General features: G+C 36.9%; 1 protein-coding gene across 1 annotated transcript in view; it reads right to left on the bottom strand.

The window, feature by feature from the left end:
• The window catches only part of SOHLH2 (spermatogenesis and oogenesis specific basic helix-loop-helix 2), a 140,911-nt gene that overhangs the window by 22,776 nt on the left and 96,982 nt on the right, over positions 1 to 21,153 (bottom strand). The window contains exon 6 of the mRNA XM_070408739.1: positions 20,999 to 21,109. Coding sequence (XP_070264840.1) covers positions 20,999 to 21,109 — 111 coding nt within the window. The remainder of the gene's footprint in view (positions 1 to 20,998; positions 21,110 to 21,153) is intronic.

The following is a 21,153-nucleotide window of genomic DNA, read 5'->3' as shown; positions in this document are numbered from 1 at the left end:
GAGGCATAACAGGTCCATCTAATAAATAGAAGCAAATAAAAAGAGATAGCTAAAATGGGGAGACAAATAAACAACCCCCAAATGAGAGAAAAGAATGAATATCCAGAAAAAGAACTAAATGAAATGGAGGCAAGCAACCTATCAAAAATGGAGTTCAAAAAATGGGTATAAAGGTGCTTAAGGAACTTATTGCAAATAACAAGAGCAGTAAAAGGGAAATAGAGACCATGATCGACCACAAGACAGAAATGGAGAATAACATATCTGACATCAAGAACACACTGGAAGGGATTAAAAGTAGATTAGATGAAGCAGAGAATTAAATCAACAATTTTGAAGACAAGGTAGAAATAAATACCCAATTAAGAGCAGAAAACAGAGAAAAATATTACAAAGCAAGAAGACAGCTTAGCCCTAACTGGTTTGACTCAGTGGATAAAGCATCAGCCTGTGGACTAAAGGGTCCCAGGTTCGATTCTAGTCAAGGGCATGTACCTTGGTTGTGGGCACATTCCCAGTAGGGGGTGTGCAGGAGGCAGCTGATCAATGTTTCTAACTCTCTATCCCTCTCCCTTCCTCTCTGTAAAAAAATCAAGAAAATATATATTTTTTTAAAAAGAAGATAGCTTAAGGGAGCTTTGGGACAACAGGAAACATAACAAAAACACACTATAGGAATACCAGAAGGGAAAGAGGGTGAGAATGGAACAAACAACTTGTTTAAAGAAATAATGACAGAAAACTTCCTCAACCCAGAGAAGGAAAATGTCACACACTTCAGGAGGTACAGAGAGTCCCAATCAAGTTGAACCCAAAAAAGACCCAGAATTAGACCCATCATAATTAAAATGTGAAATGTTAAAGACAAGGAATCTTAAAAGCAGCAAGAGAGAGACAAAATTACCTACAAAGGAGTTCCCATCAGAATGTCAGCTGATTCCTCAATAGAAACATTTCAGGGAAGAAGAATGAAGTACTCAAAGTAATGAAAAGCAAGGGCCTAAATCCAAGACTCCTCTATCCAGCAAGTCTATCATTTAAAATTGAAGGTGAAATAAAAAGCTTTCCAGACCAAAAAAAGAAAAAAGGAGTTACAACCAAACCAGCAATGCAAGAAATGTTAAACGAATTGCTTTAAGAAGAAGAAAAGGAAAGAGGATCATCATAGGCATAAAGAAAATAAAAATGGCAATAAAGAAATACCTATAAATAACAAACTTAAATGTAAATGGATTAAATGCTCCAATCAAAAGACATAGGGTGACTGAATGGATAAGAAAGCATGATATATATGCTGTCTATAAGAGACGCACCTCAGAACAAAAGATACACACAGACTGAGAGTGAAGGGATGGAAAAATATATTCTATGAAAATGGAAAGTGAAAATAAGCTAAGTTATCAATACTCATATCAGACAAAAGAGACTTCAAAACAAAGGCATAACAAGAGACAAAGAAGGCCACTTCATAATACTAAAGAGAATAATTCAACAAGAAAATATAACCCATGTAAAAATATATGCACTCAATATAAGAACACCCAAGTAACCGTACCTGGTTTGGCTCAGTGGATAGAGCATCGGACTGCAGACTGAAGGGTTCCAGGTTCGATTCCAGTCAAGGGCACATGCCAGGGTTGCAGGCTCGATCCCCAGTGTGGGGCATGCAGGAGGCAGCCAATCAATGATTCTCTCTCATCACTGATGTTTCTATCTCTCTCTCCCTCTCCTTTCCTCTCTGAAATCAATAAATATATACATTTTTTTAAAAAAAGAACACTCAAGTACATAAAAAATAAAAACTCTTGATTAAGGGAGAGATTGACAGCAATACAGTCATAGTAGGTGACTTTTAACACCCAAGTGACATCACTGGATAGATCTGTGAGACAGAATATTAACAAGGAACAGAGGCTTTAGATGACCCACTAGATCAGATGGATCCAATGGACATATACAGAACATTTCACCCCAAAGCAGCAGAATATAAATTCTTATCAAGTGCATATGGAACATTCTCAAAGATAGACATGTTAGGGCACAAAACAAGTCTATACAAATTAAATGTCCTTGCTATATAAATTAAAGAAGATTGATATAATACTAAGCATTTTCTCAGATCATAATGGCATGAAGTTAAAAACCAATTCCAATAAAAAAAACCTCAAAAACACTCAAATACATGAAGGCTAAATAGTATGTTATTAAACAATGAGTGGGTTACCTACAAGATCAAGCAAGAAATTAAAAACTTTCTGGAAACAAATGAAAATGAACACCCAACAACCCAAAACCGAAGGGACAGGGCCAAAGAATTTCTAAGAGGGAAATTCATAACACTATAGGCCTATCTCAAGAAACAAGAAAAAGCACTAGTAAACTACAACTAAATGAATTAGAAAGAGAACAGCAAGAAAATCCCAGAGGAAGTAGAAGGAAGGAAATAATAAAGAACAGAGAGGAAATAAATGACATAGAGACTAAAAAATACAGTACAAAAGATCAATAAATCCAAGAAATGTTTCTTTGAAAAGATAAACAAGATTGATCAAATGCTAGCCAGACTCATTGAGAAACAAAGAGAGAGGATTCAAATAAATAAAATCAGAAATGAAAGAGGCTACATAACAACAGACACCACAGAAAGACAAAGGATTGTAAGCAAATACCATGAACAACAAACTGGACAACCTGGGAAAAATGGCAAAATTCCTAGAAACATACTATCTTCCAAAATCAATCAGGGAGAATCAGAAAACCTGAGTAGGCCAAAAACAACAAATGAAATTGAAGCAGTAATTTAAACTCCCAGCAAACAAAAGTCCTGGACCAGATGAATTTACAGGTGAATTTTACCAAAGATTCACAGAAGAACTAACACCTATGCTCCTCAAACTATTCCAAAAAATTCAAGAGTAAGGAATACTTCCAGGCTCTTTTTATGAAGCCAGTATTACCCTAGTTCCAAAACCAGATAAAAACATTACAAAGAAAGAAAATTACAGGCCAATATCCCTGATGAACAAAGATGCTAGAATCCTCAACAAAATATTATCAAATTGGATCCAGCAATATATTTAAAAAATCATACACCATGACCAAGTGGGATTTATTCCAGTGATACAAGGCTGGTACAATATTTGCAAATCAATAAATGTGATACATCACATAAACACCGAAAGACAAAAATCACATGATCCTATAAATAGATGCAAAAATATCATTCCACAAAATCCAGCAGACTTTTTTAAATAAAAAATCTCAGTAAGTGGGAATAGTAGGGTCAGTCCTCAACATAGTAAAGGTCATATATGACAAACCTACAGTGAACGTCAGACTCAGTGGGCAAAAACTAAAAGCATTTCCCTTAAGAACAGGAACAAGACAATGATATCTGCTTTCACCATTTATTCAACATAGTACTGGCAGTCCTAGCCACAGCAATGAGACAATAAGAAGAGATAAAAGGCATCCAAATTGGAAAGGAGAAAGTAATACTGTCATTATTTACAGATGACATGATATTGTACAGAGAAAATGCTAAAGACTCCATCAGGAAACTACTAGACTTAATAAATGAATTCCTCAAGGTAGCAGGATATAAAATCAACACCCAGAAATTGATGGCATTTTTATATATACCAAGAATGACCTCTCAGAAAGAGAAACTAAAAAAACAAATCCCATTTACCATTGTAACAACAACAAAATAAGATACTTAGGAATAAACTTAACCAAGGAGGTAAAAGACCTGTACTTGGAAAACTATAGGACATTGAAAAAGAAATAGAGGAAGATACAAATAAATGGAAGCTCATACCATGATCATGGATTAGAAGAATTAACATTATTAAAATATCCATACTACCCAAAGCAATCTACAGATTCAATGCAATCCCTATTAAAATACCAATGGAACACTTCAGAGAGCTAGAACAAATACCCCCAAAATTTATATGGAACAATAAAAGACGCCGAATAGCTGCAGCCATCTTGAGAAAGAAGAACAAAGTTACAGGGATCACAATACCAAGTATAAAAGTATACTACAAAGCTACTGTAATCAAAATAGCCTGGTATTGGCACAATAATAGGCATATAGATCAATGGATCAGAACAGAAACCTCAAAAATTGACCCACACCATTACATTCAATTAATATTTGACAAAGGAGGCAAGAACATACAATAGAGTAAAGATAGACTCTTCAACAAATGGTGCTGGGAAAACTGGTCACACACATGGAAAAAGATGAAACTAGATCACCAACTTATACCATACACAATAATAAACTCAAGATGGATAAAAGATTTAAATGTAAGGCACGAAACCATAAAAATCTTAGAGGAGAACATAGGCCATAAAATCTCAGACATCTCACATAGCAATATGTTTATGGATACATTACCTAAGGCAAAGGAAACTAAGGAGAAAATAAACAAATGGAACTACATCAAAATAGAAAGCTTCTGCACACCAAAAAAAAAAAAACCACCATCAAAATGAAAAGGGAACCTACTCTACAGGAGAATATATTTGCCAATGATACATCTGGTAAGGGGTTAATCTCCAAAATATATAAAGTATTCAAACACCTAAACAAAAGGAAAACAAACAATCCAATTTAAAAATGGGCAGAAGACCTGAAAAGACATTTCTCCAAAGAGGACATACAAATGGCCAAGAGACATATGAAAACATGCTCAAAGTCACTAATCATCAGAGAAATGCAAATTAAAACCATAATGAGATATCTCCTCACAACTGTCAGAATGGTTATCATGAACAAATCAACAAACAATAACGGCTAGCAAGGATGTGGAGAAAAGGGAATCCTAGTACACTGCTGGTGGGAATGTAGATTAGTGTAGCCACTATGGAAAACAGTATTAGGTTTCCTCAAAAAATAAAAAATGGAACTTCCGTTTGACCCAGCAATCCCACTTCCTGGAATATATCTTAAAAACCTCAAACACCAATCAGAAAGAATACACGCACCCCTATGTTCATGGCAGTGTTATTTACAATAGCTAAGATTTGGAAACATCCCAAGTGCCCATCTGTAGATGAGTGGATAAAAAAGCTGTGGGACATTTACAGCATGCAGCTGTAAAAAAAGAAGGATATCTTACCCTTTGAGACAGCATGGACGGATCTCAAGAGTATCATGCTAAGTTAGAGAAAGACAAGTATCACATGATCTCACTCAGATGTGGGATCTAATGAACAAAATAAACTGATGAACAAAATAGGTGCAGAGACATAGAAGCATGGAACAGACTGACAAATATCAGAAAGAAGACTGAGGTAGTGGGGTGATTGGGGAAAGATTAACTGGGTAATTTATATGCATATATGCATATCCCATGGACACAGACAGTAGTTTGGTGAAGGCCTGGTATGTGGGGGTGAGAGATATATGGGGCCAATGGGGAAAAAAGGAGGAGACATCTGTAATACTTTCAATATATAAAGATAAACTTTAAAAAAAATGCTTGATACAACGTAAGTATTCCATATATATGTATGTTTTTTTAAAAAATCATGAGTAATTCATTCAATTGTATTATTTTAATATACTTTTATTGATTTCAGAGAGTTAAGAAGAGTGAGAGAGATAAAAAAAAATTTCAATGATGAGAGAGAATTATTGTTCGGCTGCCTCCTACACATCCCCACTTGGGATAGAGCCTGAAACCCAGGCATGTGTCCTTAGTGGGAATTGAGCCATGACCTCCTGGCTTAGGGGTTGATCCCCAACCACTGAGTCATGCCAGCAGTGGGCCTTTAATATCCAAGACAATTTGAAAATGAAGTACCAAGGTAAGGTAGAATAATTTATCTGATTTCAAGACCTAACTGTAAAGCTACAATAATCATAATAGTATAGTATCAGAATAAAAAAGACATAAATAGATCAGTGGAATAAAATAGGGAATCCAGAAATACACTAATAATTATATAAAAATTGATTTTATGAAAGTACCAAAGTAATTCACTAGAGCAGGGGTCCTCAAACTTTTTAAACAGGGGGCCAGTTCACTGTCCCTCAGACCGTTGGAGGGCTGGACTATAGTTTAAAAAAAAAACTATGAACAAATTCCTATGCACACTGCACATATCTTATTTTGAAGTAAAAAAACCAAAACGGGAGCAAATACAATATTTGTATTTGCATGTGGCCCACTGGCCGTAGTTTGAGGACCCCTGCACTAGAGAATGGAAAGTATTTTCAACAAAATCTTGAAAATATTCATCTGAAAAAAAATCCACCTGCAAACTTACTTTATGCCACATATATAAATTGATTTAAGATGATTAAAATATTCATAAAGGCTAAACTATAAAGCTTCTTATAGACAACACAGGAATATATCTATCATCACAACTTGGTGGTAGACAACAATTTCTAATATAGGATAGGAAAGGCATGATACATATTGTAAAATATTGGTAAATTAGACTTAATAAAAAATTTTTTAAAAACTTCTGCTCATCAAAATAAGTTACAAAAATAAATTGTGAGCCACAGACTGGAAGAAAATAGTTCAACACATAAATGTGACAAATAATTTATTTTTAATTTTTTAAAATTAAATCTTTACTGTTGAAAGTATTACATGTTTTCTTTTTTCCCCCTTTGACCCTTTCTAGCCCACCCCAAACCCTGCCCCAGGCCTTCACCAACCTAATGTTTGTGTCCATGGGTTACACATACATGCATACAAGTTCTTTGATTGATCTCTTACCACCTACCAACCCTCCCCCACCGTCCCTCTGAGATTCTGCAGTCTATTCTAAGCTTCTACGCCTTTGGATCTATTTTGTCCATCAGTTTGTTTTGTTCATTAGATTCCACATATGAGTGAAATCATGTGATATTTGTCTTTCTTTGACTGGCTTATTTCCCTTAGCATAATACTCTCCAGGGCCCTCCATGCTGTCTCAAACCATAAGAGATCCCTCTTTTTTACTGCTTCATAGTATTTCATGCTGTAAATGAACAATAGCTTTTTAATCCACTCACCTACTGATAGCCTCTTGCCTGTTTCCCAAATATAGCTATTGTAAATTGTGCTGCTATGAACATAGGAATGCATACATTATTTCTGATTCGTGTTTCGGTTTCCTACAATATATTCCTAGAAGTGGAATCACTGGGTCAAATGGCAGTTCCATATTTAATTTTTTGAGATAAAATTCCATACTGTTTTTTTATAATGGCTGCACCAGTCTGCATTCCCACCAGCAGTGTACTTGGGTTCCCTTTTCTCCACATCCTCGCCAGCACTTGTCATTTGTTGATTTATTGATGGTAACTATTCTGACAGGTGTGAGGTTATACCACAGTGTCATTTTAATTTGCATCTCCCTGATGAGCAGTGACTTTGAGCATTTTTTCATATATCTCTTGGCCATCTGTATGTACACTTTTGGAGAAGTGTCTATTTAGGTCCTTTGCCGATTTTGTAATTGGCTTTTTTCTCTTCCTTTTGTTAAGTAGTATTACTTCCTTATATATTTTGGATATTAACACTTTATCAGATGTATAATTGCCAAATACATTCTCCCGTACAGTGGGCTACCTTTTCATTTTGTTGATGGTTTCTTTTGCTGTGTAGAAGCTTTTTATTTTAATGTAGACCTATTTATTTTCTCCTTAGTTTCCTTTGCCCTAGGACATGTATGTGTAAATATACTGTAATGAGAGATGTCTGAGATTTTGCTGCCTATTGTTTCTTCTAGGATTTTTATGGTTTCACAAAATACATCTAAGTATTTTACCCATTTTGAGTTTATTTTTGTGTATGGTATAAGTTTGTGGGCTAGTTTCTTTTTTTTTTTTTTTTTGGCATGTATCTGTCAAATTTTCCCAACACCTTTTATTTAAGACACTGTCCTGACTCCATTGTATGCTCTTGCCTCCTTTGTCAACTATTAATTGACTGTAGTGGCTTGGGTCAATTTCTGGGGTTTCTGTTTTGTTCCATTGATCTACATGCCTGTTCCTGTGCCAGTACCAGGCTGTTTCGTTTACAGTGGCTTTGTAGTATATCTTGATATCTGGCATTGTGATCCCTCCAATTTTGTTCTTCTTTCTCAAGATTGGCTATTTGTGATCTTGCTTTCATATAAATTTTTGGAGTATTTCTTCTGGATCTGTGAAATATGCTGTTGGTATATTAATAGGTATTGAATTGAACCTGTAGATTGCTTTGGGTAGTATGGACATTTTAATGATGTTACTTCTATTAATCCATGAACACGGTATATTCTTCCACTTGTGTATATCTTCTTTCAACGTCCAGTAGTTTTTCAATGTACAAAGTCTTTTACCTCCTTGTTTATGTTTATTCCTAAGTATCTTAATATTTTTGTGGCAATAGTACAGGAATTGTATTAGTTTCTCTTTCTGATGATTCATTAATGATGTATATACATGCCATCAATTTCTGGGTGTTAATACTGCATCCTGCTATATTGCCAAATTCATTTATGTCATCTTGTAGTTTTTTGGTGGAGTCTTTAAGGTTTTTCTATGTCTAATATCATGTCGTCTGCAAATAATGAGAGTTTTACTTCCTCCTTTCCAATTTGGTTGGCTTTTATTTCTTCTTGTCTGATATCTGTGGCTGGGACTTCCAGTACTATGTTGAATAAGAGTGGTGAAAAATGGATGTTGGATTGTCACATGCTTTTTCTGTGTCTATTGAAATGATCATGTGATTTTTTATAATCAAATTTCAATTTGATTATGTGATGTATCATATTTATTGATTTGCAAATACTGTACCAGCCTTGTATCCCTGAAGTAAATTCCACTTGGTCATGGTGTATGATTTTTCTAATATATCCCTGGATCTGATTTGCTAATATTTTGTTGAGAATTTTAGCATGTTTGTTCATCAGGGATACAAGTTATAGTTTTCTTTCTTTGTAATATCTTTATCTGATTTTAGAATTAGGATAATGCTGGCCTCATAAAAAGAGCTTAGACATGTTCCTTCCTCTTGCATTTTTTGGAATAGTTTCAGGAGGAAATGTGGTGGTTCTTCTTTGAATATTTGTAAAACTCTCCTGTGAAGCTGTCCAGTACAGGGCTTTTGTTTGCTGGGAGTTTTCTGATTACTGCTTCTATTTTATCAGTTGTTATTGGCCTTCTCCGGTTTTCTGATTCTTCCTAATTCCATTTCTGAAAGATGTATTTTTGTAGGAACTTGTCCATTTAATCCACATTCCTGAGCTTGTTGGTATATATTTGTTCATAGTATTTTCTTACAATCCTTTGTATTTCTGTGGTGTCAGTTGTTACTTTTCTGCTTTCATTTCTGATTTTATTTATTTGTGTCTTCTCTGTTTCTTGATGAGTCTGACTAATGGTTCATCAATGTTGTGTATCTTTTCAAAGTACCGGCTCTTGGATTCTTTGATCTTTTCTATTGTTTTATTTTTTGCCTCTATGTCATTTATTTCCACTCTGATCTTTATTATTTCCTTCTTTCTGCTTATTCTGGACTTTTCTTGTTGTTGTCTTTCTAATTCTTTAAATTGTAGGGTTAAATAGTTTATTATTACTTTTTCTTGGTTTTTGAGGTAGGCCTGTAGTGCTATAAACTTCCCTTTCAGGACTGCTTTTGCAGTGTCCCAGAGATTTTGGATTGTTGTTTGTTCATTTTCATTTGTTTCCAGGAAGTTTTTAATTTCTTTCTTGATCTTATTGGTAACCCATTCATTGTTAAATAACACGCTATTTAGCCTCTATGTGTTTGAATGTTTTCAAGTTTTTTACTATAGTTGATTTCTAATTTCATTCCATTGTAGTCTGAGAAGATGCTTGATATGATTTCAATCTTCTTGAACATGTAGAGACTTATTTTGTGTCCTAACATGTTTTCTATCTTTCTGAATGATCCATGTACACTTGAGAAGAATATATATTCTGCTTTGGGGAGAAATTTTCTATAAATGTCAATTAAATCCATCTGATACAGTGTGTCATTTAGAGTCACTGTTTCCTTACTAAGTTTTTGTGTGGAAGTCAGCGGGGTGTCGAAGTCCTCTACTATGACTCTATTGCTGTTGACCTCTCCCTTAAATTCCTCCAAAGATTTTTATATGTTTAGGTGCTCCTATTCTGGGTGTATATCTGTTTACCAGAGTTATATCCTCCAATTGGATCAATCCCTTTAATATTATATAGTGTCTTTCATTGTCTTTTGTGAGGCCTTCATTTTGAAGTGTATTTTGTCAGATATGAGTATTGTTACCCCACCTTTTTTTGTTTCTATTTGCATGGGAAATTTTTTCCATCCCTTCACTCTCATCCTGTGTGAGTCTTTTGTCCTGAGGTGGGTCTCTCGTAGATAGCATATAATTGAATCATGTATTTGTATCCATTCAGCAACCCTATGTCTTTTGGTTGGAGCATTTAATCTATTTACATATAAGTTTATTATTGTTAGGTACTTATTTATTGCCATTTTAATTCTTTATGCCTATTTTTCTCTATTTCTTCTTCTCATTATTGCAGGCCCTTTAGTATTTCTTGCAGTGTTGGTTTGGTGATGATAAACTCTTTTAGCCTTTTTTTTCTGGGAAGCTCTTTATTTCACCATCTATTTTTTTAAATGATAGCCTTACGGGCTATAATAATCTTGGTTTCTGATTCTTGCTTTTCATTACCTTGAGTACTTCATGTAATTCCCTTCTGACCTGTTGAGTTTCTGATAAGAAATCAGCTGAAAGCCATATGGAAGTTCCTTTGTAGGTAACAGATTGCTTTTCTCTTGTTGCCTTTAAGATTCTTTGTCTTTAATTTTTGGAATTTTAATTATTATGTCCCTGGGCATGTGCCTGTTTGGGTTCTTTTTGCTTAGGACTCTCTATGCCTCCAGGACTTGTGTGACTTCTTCCTTCAGCAGTTTTCTGTCATTATTTCTTTAAACACATTCTTCATACCTTGATCACTTTCTTCTCCTTCTGACACTCGTATTATGCAAATATTGTTACATTTCATGTTGGCCCTCAGCTCCCTTAAACTGTCTTCTTGTGTTATAATTGTTTTTTGTTGTTGTTGCTCTCTGATTGATTTTTCCTACCCTAATTCACTGATCCAATCCTTGGCTTCCCCTAATCTGCTATGTATTCCTTCCAATGTGTTCTTTATTATTGCTATGTCACTCTTAGTTCTGACTGGTCTTTTTGTATAGTTTGTCTTTTCTCATGCTGTTGAGCATCTTTGCCATCATTATTCTGAAATCTACATCTGATAAATTTCTTATATCAATTTCATTTATCTCTTCTTCTGGAGAATTCTCTTGTTCTTTCACTTGGAAGTTGATTCTTTTTTTTTTTTTAATATATTTTATTGATTTTTTACAGAGAAGAAGGAAGAAGGACAGAGAGTTAGAAACATCGATGAGAGAGAAGCATTGATCAGCTGCCTCCTGCACACCCCCTACTGGGGATGTGCCTGCAACCAAGGTACATGCCCTTGACCGGAATCGAACCTGGGACCCTTGAGTCCACAGGCCGACGCTCTATCCACTGAGCCAAACCGCTTCGGCAAGAAGTTGATTCTTTTGTCTCCCCATTTTGGTTGCCTGTTTGGGTTTTTGTTATGTATTAGGTAGATCTGCTATTACTCCCAATCTCTAGTGCATGATGTCAGACACTATCTTGTTTCTGACTGGCCGGCCCTAGGCACCCTGTTTGGAGCTAACAGCAATCAACAGGTTGTGGCTCCCTCTGCTGGGGCTGGGTGCTTTTGAAAAGGACCAAGATGTGCACCAGACTCTGTTTTTACTAGTTCCAGGCCCAGAAGGAGATCATGCAAAGACTCAAAGCCTCCAGAGATCCTCCTCTGCCTGCAATCCAATTGACATTCAGTCTTGATTTGCCTCAGGCTATTGACCACAGGGTGAGATTTGAGGTCTTCCAACAGGGTTGGCAAACTGTGGGAAAAAAAGTCCACAGGGGAGAAAGATGCCCTCTACAGCTTGAGGGAATGACTCAGCATAGAAACCTGAGTGGCTATGCTCCAAGCTCCAACCCCTGGGCCCCCAATCCTCACACAGCTCTAGTCCACTCTGCCATCCCTTTGTCAGAGCCCAAAGTGAGTGGCTGCACACGAAATTTTGTGTGTTGACCCCTTAAGATGGTATCTGCATTTCCAGCCATCTCTGGCAGCCAGCCACCCTGCTGCTTTTCACAGCATGGTGTTACATGGGTATCTTTCTCAGTTCTGGTGCTCTGGACTGGGGAGTCTAGCTTGGGATTTAGACCCCAGAGTTCTCAGTGGGAACCCTCGCCACTGAGATATCCCTCTGCACCTTCAGCTGCTGTCTATGGGAGCCCAGCCAGACCTTTTGTGACTCCGCACTTCCTACCAGTCTCTATGCAGTCTCCACTTTCCATCTTTGGTTATCAGGGTTCTATTAACTAGTCTTCAGTTGATTTTTCAGAGTGGTTTTTCTGTACTATATTTTAGTTGTATTTTCAGTTTGGTCCCGGAAGAATGTCAGTGTAGCGTCCCTTTACTCCGCTGCCATTTTTAAGACCTCTGTCCAGAAGATATTTTTCCATGATTTTTAGGGACAGTCTGACAATGGATTTAAATCCAGAAAATTAAAGAGCTCCTCGAACTCAGTTAAACAAAAGAAAAAAGACACAAGTAACCAAATACTTTTTGATGAGCAAAACACTTGAATAGACTTTCCATAAAATAAGATACACAAATGGCCAAAAGCACATAAAAAGGTGTCATCACGGAAATTCAAATTTAAAATCACAATTAGATCATATTCCACAACCACTAAAAGAAGGAAGATGAAAAAGACAAATAATACCAAATATTTGACAGGACATGGTACAATTGGCATTCAAAATTGCTGGTGGGAGTGCCAATGGTGTTACTCTTTTGAAAATTGCCTTGGAAGTCTTCTAAAAACAGAAACATACATCCATCCCTATGACATGCAATTTAATTTCTATGTACCTGGTATGTAGTTAAGAGAAATGGAAATCTAGGTTCACAAAACATATATAAAAGGATTGTTCACAGCATTAGACAAAAACCCAGAGAATAAATAACCACAATATGATATGTTGACATAATGAAATGCTCAACAATAAGAAGGAACAAACTACTGATACATACACATTAATGAATCTCACATTTGCTGGATGAAAGTAGCCAGACATAGGTGTATATTTTAATGATTCTATTTACATGAAATTCTAGAACAAACAAACCAGATACATGGTGATAGAAGTCAGAACAGTGGTTGCCTCTTGTGGGTGGTAAAGAATAGACCAGGAGAAAGTGCAAAGTGGTTTAAAATGTAGGTCGTATTATATGGTGTGACCAACAGATCAGAAGATGACTTCCATTAAAAACATAGTTGGTTACTCACAGTTCCCAAGAGGAGAGGGTACTTCATATCTTGAGTGCCATAGTGTACCTCTCCTCTTATGAATAACAAACCATCTCTACAAAACTCAACAAACCATACACTCAAACACATGGAACCTATCTCTTACAAACACTAATTTAATATTATAATGCCTACTAAATGTAACTCTTTATCCTAAATTCTCTAATATTCCAAAGACTATGAAGGGTATTAGCAAATATTATGAATCTAACCTTGTTCATTGCTTCTCAAATCTTTCTGGTTCTAACATCTAGGTTAGGAACTTGAGACTAGGGCAGGGCTGGGGAATATGCACTGTGAAATACAGAAGCAAAATTTCATCCTTTTGGGCATAACCCAAAGTGCCCTCTTGTGACCAGAATTTCATTCAAGTCTTATGTATTAGCTAAAAATATGTATATGTCAACACATGGTCTGAGAGAAGATATTTGCAATATAAATATTTCTCAAAGTGCTAGTAACCAGAATACATAATGAACTTATAAAAGTCAATAAGAAAAAAAGGCAGAAAACCCCAATAAAAAAATTGGACAAAGAATGAACACAACCAAAGGTAAAGAAAAACTATACACTTATATTTCATTATATGTTAATTTCATTGTATGTTAATAATGCCACAATTTTTTTAAAAAAAACTAACAAACAAAAAGCAGAAGAAAAGAATTAAGAGAAACTATTTATGAAAGTTTTTGAAGAACATTATCATTGCCTCAGAAAAGTAGGATAGGGAGGAAACCAAGATGGCGACATAGGTTAACGCCGGAGTTTGCTGCCTCGAACAACCACTTCAAAAATACAACTAAAAGACGGAACGGACATCATCCAGAACCACAGGAGGGCTAGCTGAGTGGAAGTTCTACAACTAAGAGGAACCGAGAATCAGAGGAGGCGCAGTGCTGAAGTAAAATACTAAGGTGCGAAATGCGCGCAGTGCAGGCTGGTGGCTGAGGGCACGGTTGACTGTTTCAATCCGGAGGGAGCCTCAGACTCTGAGCTCCAGATCCGGGTGAGTCTCTAGGGACCCAGACTCAAACGGGAGAAGCAGGACTGTCTGGCTATGGTCCCTCCGAGGTTTGCAGCGGTTGCTGGGACAGAGAGGCAGAGCCCCTGGGGATGGACTGAGAGCAGCCATAACTGCTCCCTCCTCTGCCCTGTTGATCCCGTGCGACCCGCCCCGCCCAAGCCCTGCACAGAGGCATTTGCCGGATAGCCTCAGGCAAAGGCTAGATTAGCGCCTCCCTAGAGGACACAAGTTCTTCCACTGCAGACACACCTGATTATCACAGCCAGTCGGCCTGGAGGTCAAATCCCTCTAGTATTAACTACAACAATCAAGGCTTAACTACAACAAGACTGCGCACAAAGACCACTAGGGGGTGTACCAAGAAAGCGTAAAAAATGTGGAGACAAAGAAACAGAACAAAACTATCAAGGGAGGATATTGAGTTCAGAACCACACTTTTGAGGTCTCTCAAGAGGCTTCTAGAGTCTGTCGATAAACTTGATGAGATGTACAGGAAATCTAATGAGACCCTCGATGGTGTGATAAAGGACCATCTAGAAAGTAAGCATACACTGACTGAAATAAAGAGTATTATACAGACTCCCAACAGCAGACCAGAGGAGTCCAAGAATCAAGTCAAAGATTTGAAATACGAAGAAGCAAAAAACACCCAACTGGAAAAGCAAAATGAAAAAAGAACCCCAAAATACAAAGATAGTGTAAGGAGCCTCTGGAACAGCTTCAAACGTACCAACATCAGAATTATAGGGGTACCAGAAGATGAGAGAGAGCAAGATATTGAAAACCTATTTGAAGAAATAATGACAGAAAACTTCCCCCACCTGGTGAAAGAAATAGACTTCCAAGTCCAGGAAGCTCAGAGAACCCCAAACAAAAGGAATCCAAAGAGGACCACACCAAGACACATCATAATTAAAATGCCAAGAGCAAAAGACAAAGAGAGAATCTTAAAAGCAGCAAGAGAAAGAAACTCAGTTACCTACAAGGGAATACCCATACGACTGTCAGCTGATTTCTCAACAGAAACTTTGCAGGCCAGAAGGGAGTGGCAAGAAATATTCAAAGTGATGAATACCAAGAACCTACAACCAAGATTACTTTATCCAGCAAAGCTATCATTCAGAATTGAAGGTCAGATAAAGAGCTTCACAGATAAGGAAAAGCTAAAGGAGTTCATCACCACCAAACCAGTATCATATGAAATGCTGAAAGGTATCCTTTAAGAAGAGGAAGAAGAAGAAAAAGGTAAAGATACAAATTATGAACAACAAACATGCATCTATCAACAAGTGAATCTAAGAATCAAGTGAATAAATAACCTGATGTACAGAATGAACTGGTGATTATAATAGAATCAGGGACATAGAAAGGGAATGGACTGACTATTCTTGGGGGGAAAAGGGGTGTGGGAGATGCGAGAAGAGACTGGACAAAAATCGTGCACCTATGGATGAGGACAGTGGGTGGGGAGTGAGGGCAGAGGGTGGGGTGGGAACTGGAAGGAGGGGAGTTATGGGGGGGGGGGGGTAAAAGAGGAACAAATGTAATAATCTGAACAATAAAGATTTAATTAAAAATAAATAAATAATTAAATAAATAATAAATAAAAAAGAAAAGTAGGATAACAGGCTGCAAGGGTTCCACCTGTCCCTATCTTTTTCTTTTTCCTTTGTGTATGGAAGCTGCAATAGGCAACAACAGATCAAGGGATGTGTTTTGATGTTGTCATCTACCACAGAAGTTAGCTTGGTTATGACCTAATTCACATAAGTCAGGAAAAGAACAAATCTGATTTCAGTCTTCCCCAGTTAACAGTGATTTCAAGAGTCTGAAAGAGATCTGATTGTAAAGCTTGGTCTAAACTAAGTCCTTGGGTCTCTCATATGTACAAATATGTCTCAAGAACTCAGAGAGAAGGGTTTCTTGGCAACATATAACTTAGGACTCTCTGAAAATTTCTTGTTCTATCTTCCTTAAATTTCTAAGACTTGGCCAATCCTGGAAAAACCTTTGTTTGTGAGAAACTATCACACAGCTCATTTTCACTTCTTTTCAAGTGAGTAGACATCCTAAAAATTATTAAGCCACCATCACTTGGACTTATGGCCACACAAACAAAATAATGGCATCACTTTGAAAAGCATGTACCTTACCAAGATAGACATAAATATTTATGTTTTTAAAACTTATAATTAAAGGGATTTCACCAAGAATATTAGAATTAGGTAGTTAATTTTTCTTAAGTGGTTCTGAAAGGAAACAAAAATGTTAGAAATGTTTTAAAAAGAAATTCCCAAATGCAAATATTCAAAACTATTTACTGGGGCTATTACTTCCTTATCATTAGCAAACATAATGCTACCCTGTGCTATTTAAAACAGAGCAAAATGAAACAAAAAAGACAAAACCATATGTAAAGCAGCTGATTGGGAGGAGGAGAAGAAGAAAGGGAATAGACCAGAAACATCTATTGGAAGATTCATGGGTATAATCAGAAGGGTTAAAAGGAGGAAAAGGCAAAAAAAAATAATCATGGATGGATTGTTTACTTTCTCGTATCTCTTAAGCAAATTCCTAAAGGGAAAGAGAACTTTTCTTTTAGAGAAACACAAATTTCTAGCCCTTTAAATCAGGGGTCCTCAAACTACGGCCCGCGGGCCACATGCAAATACAAATATTGTATTTGTTCCCATTTTGTTTTTTTACTTCAAAATCAGATATGTGCAGTGTGCATAGGAATTTGTTCATAGTTTTTTTTTAACTATAGTCCGGCCCTCCAACGGTCTAAGGGACAGTGAACTGGCCCCCTGTTCAAAAAGTTTGAGGACCCCTGCTTTAAATAATGCCACAGGGGTGGACATCCCCCAAAATGTCAGTTTATAGTTTACTAAATGAATGGTTCTCCAATTTTAGTTTTCACCAGCCATTAATATTAAAAAATAAAAACAACACAGAACTGTAGAGGAACCAATAAAGGATTGCCAACATTAGATATGAACATGAAAAATAATGAAAAAAGGTACTATCTCCCAATATCATTATGTTGTAACCATTAACTAAAATCACAACAATTTTAATACCAAATAAAGTATGGAAAACACAATCATGGAATATAAGTTATATAATTTTTTTTAAAAATATATTTTATTGATTTTTTACAGAGAGGAAGGGAGAGAGATAGAGAGTTAGAAACATCGATGAGAGAGAAACATCGATCAGCTGCCTCCTGCACATCTCCCACTGGGGATGTGCCCGCAACCCAGGTACATGCCCTTGACCGAAATCGAACCCGGGACCTTTCAGTCCGCAGGCCGACGCTCTATCCACTGAGCCAAACCGGTTTCAGCAAAGTTATATAATTTTAAAAATACTCATTGCACTGTTTTTTCTCATTTCACTGAAGATCATTGAACTCTATAGGATAGCACTGACCAGCAAGCCTTAAGTCTTTATTTACTTGGCCGAGGCATAGGACATGTGAATGAAGGCCTTTTGGAATAGACTAACCCATCCCCCAGCCCAATTTATCAAGCTCAAAACCCCACCATCTTCCCACTAATCTTTAGCAGATAATGAAGCCATTTGGCAAAACTTGCTCAATCTAACCCCCATCAAAGATTCATCTTTATCCACACTTAGTTTTAGCTCCTTCCCTATATTTTCCATAGAAAAGATTTCTTCCAATTGGTTCCTTAGCCTTCTGACACCTCATGAATGCTAAATCCATCATCAACCCCCTTATTAAGTATAGGGGATTAAAATTCTTTGGCATTCTTCCCACTGAGAGGTGGGATCTATATACCCTTCCCTTACATCTGGCTCTGTGACTGCTTTGACCAATTGCATAGGTAGAAATGGCACTGGTCCAGCTTCATCTTCATTTCTCTTGGAACAATCTCTCTAGGAGCCCTGGGCTGCTGAAGAAGCTTCAGTTGATGGCCCTGGTAATGTCTTGGACTCTTCTGACTAGACCACCCACAAGCTAAATACTAACAAGTGACCCCAGTTAATGTCATGTAGACAGAATTGCCTAGCTGAGCCTTGCTCAAATTGTTAACCCATAAAACCATGTATCAAACCAATAAATTCTGGTTTCTTTTTTTTATGTAGCCTTAGATAACCAGAACATGACCTCTTTCTCTCTTCCAGCTATTTTCTTTTGGAATATAAATATATTAAAGTCTGGCCCAGACTTTTCCAAATTTCCCATTTTACCCTAAATCTCCTTTTATATGCCATTCACCTTTCATTTTCTCTTTCATCTATGCTCTAACTTTCATTCTCCATCTTTCTGCAATGATGCTTCTTCCCTAACCATGCTGTCAGTGTAGGTAGCTAGTTATTGATATAAGGGAGGTAGCTAGTTATTAATATAAGGAAGAAAGCAAAAGGGAACTAAATCTTAATAAACTGGGAAGCTGAAGCAGCTAGCAGGACAGCATTCCATTAGGTGTACTAGTTCACACACTCTAGGGAACTAGAAATGGATGAGAAAACCTCGCCAGGGTGCTAAAAGCCCAGTGCCAGAGAGAGGGGAGGAAATACCTCTGCTGGGCACATGCACAATAGAAACGAGATGTAATTGAACTTTTGGACATGCTCAATGAGAATCAGGATGAAACAGAGGGACAGAGACTAGTCTGGGAACAACTAGAAAGGTAATCCAGTTGGATAAAAGGCATGAAACCCCAATAGAATTTTCTGGGATGAGGCCTGGGAAAAATAAAAAATTGGAGTAGGATAGTTTGAGTGGTTCTTTGTTCTTTACCTGAACCAAGAAGATATATGGAGGACTAACAGGAGGCTTGTGGCAGTACTTTAGTGCCTGCCTACCCTCCACTTCACTGAGAGTGTATGAATTCCCCTTAATTCAAAAAATCTTGCCATCAGGTTTAAACTTCTCTACCCATGTGCCTTTGAAATTCTTTTCTCAGGACAAATAGTGAATTATCACTTCTGACCTTATTTGAACTCTGTGTCATGTGATATTCCTGAACACTCAATACTTTAGGAAACTCCTCCTCTGGTCTCAATACCTCTTCCTCTTGCTTTTCTTCTTATCTTACTAGTAACTCTTCTTACCTTGATCTCTTCTTGGCTGCCTATGCCTTAAATATTGAGCTTTTTCCCAAGGTTCTCTTCTCTTTGTGTCTCCTTCCTACATGCTTTTCAAAGTCACATCCATCCTACATTCACATTTCAAATAGATGTTGTATATATCCTGAGAATTTAAGTCTATATTTCTAGCCTAGACCTTTCTCTAGAAGCTAAGGGCCAACTCCTTACTTGACAGCTACCTCCATTTAAACCCAGAGGTTTAAATGCAAAAGCAAAAAATCATCTCCAACAGTCAGACTGCCATTCCACTGTGCTTCCTAGTCAGCCAATGGTTCCACCATCTACCTGAAAGTTACACTTGACTCTTCCTTCAACCATGTTCATATTGATTCTACCAACTTAATGTATCTAAAGTTGGCTTATTCCTCACTATCCCATTTCTAACACCGTAGTCAGGATTATACCATTTCTTATTACAGACTCTTCTGGCCTCCAGACTTAATTCACTCTCAAACATCCTGGTAAAATATTCATCCTGCCCTGACCTGTTTGGCTCAGTGGATAGAGCATCGGCCTGCGGACTCAAGGGTCCTGGGTTCGATTCCAGTCAAGGGCATGTACCTTGGTTGCAGGCACATCCCTAGTGGGGGGGATGCAGGGGGCAGCTGATCGATGTTTCTCTCTCATCGATGTTTCTAACTCTCTATCCCTCTCCCTTCCTGTCTGTAAAAAATCAATAAAATATATTTTTTTAAAAAACACACAAAAAAATATTCATCCTATGGTACAAATCTTATCATACACCCCACTCCTTTGCTAAAATCCTTTAGTGCCTCCCCAGTAGTTCAGGTTAACTTCAAATTCCTTAACATGACACACCCAATCCTTACCTACACCTCTAATCTCTTGGCTCTTTCCACTTGTGTCATTATAGTCAACTATATGAAAATACTTGCAGTTTCATAAATTCACTATATAGTCTCATACTACCAGCCTCTGCGCCTGATACTCTCCCACATAAAAGTCCTCCCTTATTTCTAAACCAAATTAATAGTAACTTTTGGTTGAAAGCTCAATTTAGCTCTCATCTTCTCAAGAAAACTCTTCTTGCCCCCTTATTCTATCATACATAACTTTCCTATGTGTTTCCTATGTGTTCCTCTCTATGATAGCATGTGTTAAAACATAGTGTTCTATTTAATAGCTGCTTATATAGAAGTCTGTCTGAACACTAGACTATGATCTCCTTGAAGGCAAGGATTTATTTTTTTATCTGAGTTCTCCAGTCATATTATGGCACACAGTAGATATTCATAACTACTTATTGATTGACCAACTGAATGAATGAGTGGTTTGTATTTAGTTTTCAGATTTGCTAGTTTCACATAGACTTTTAACAATATTACAAAAAATTATAAAATTCATGAAAGTATTTCATCCTACAAGGGAATAATGCTAAAAGGGCTATATCAAAATTCACCTTCTCAGCTTTTCCTTGCTTGAATGAAGAACAGAAATCTTTTTGCTTGTTTCAAAATCAGAAAATGGAGCCTTTAATTCAAGCCCAATGTCCTTTCTTAGAGACTCAGAGCTAGAAACAAGAGAAAATCATACTATATATTTGAGAGGAAAATT

This window comes from Myotis yumanensis, unplaced genomic scaffold (assembly GCF_028538775.1).
Source record: "Myotis yumanensis isolate MYYU_CA2020_CCGP unplaced genomic scaffold, mMyoYum1.0.hap1 SCAF_3, whole genome shotgun sequence".
Lineage (NCBI taxonomy): Eukaryota > Metazoa > Chordata > Mammalia > Chiroptera > Vespertilionidae > Myotis > Myotis yumanensis.
The sequence above is the reverse complement of the archived record's forward strand: the minus strand, read 5'-3'. Positions and strand labels throughout refer to the sequence as shown.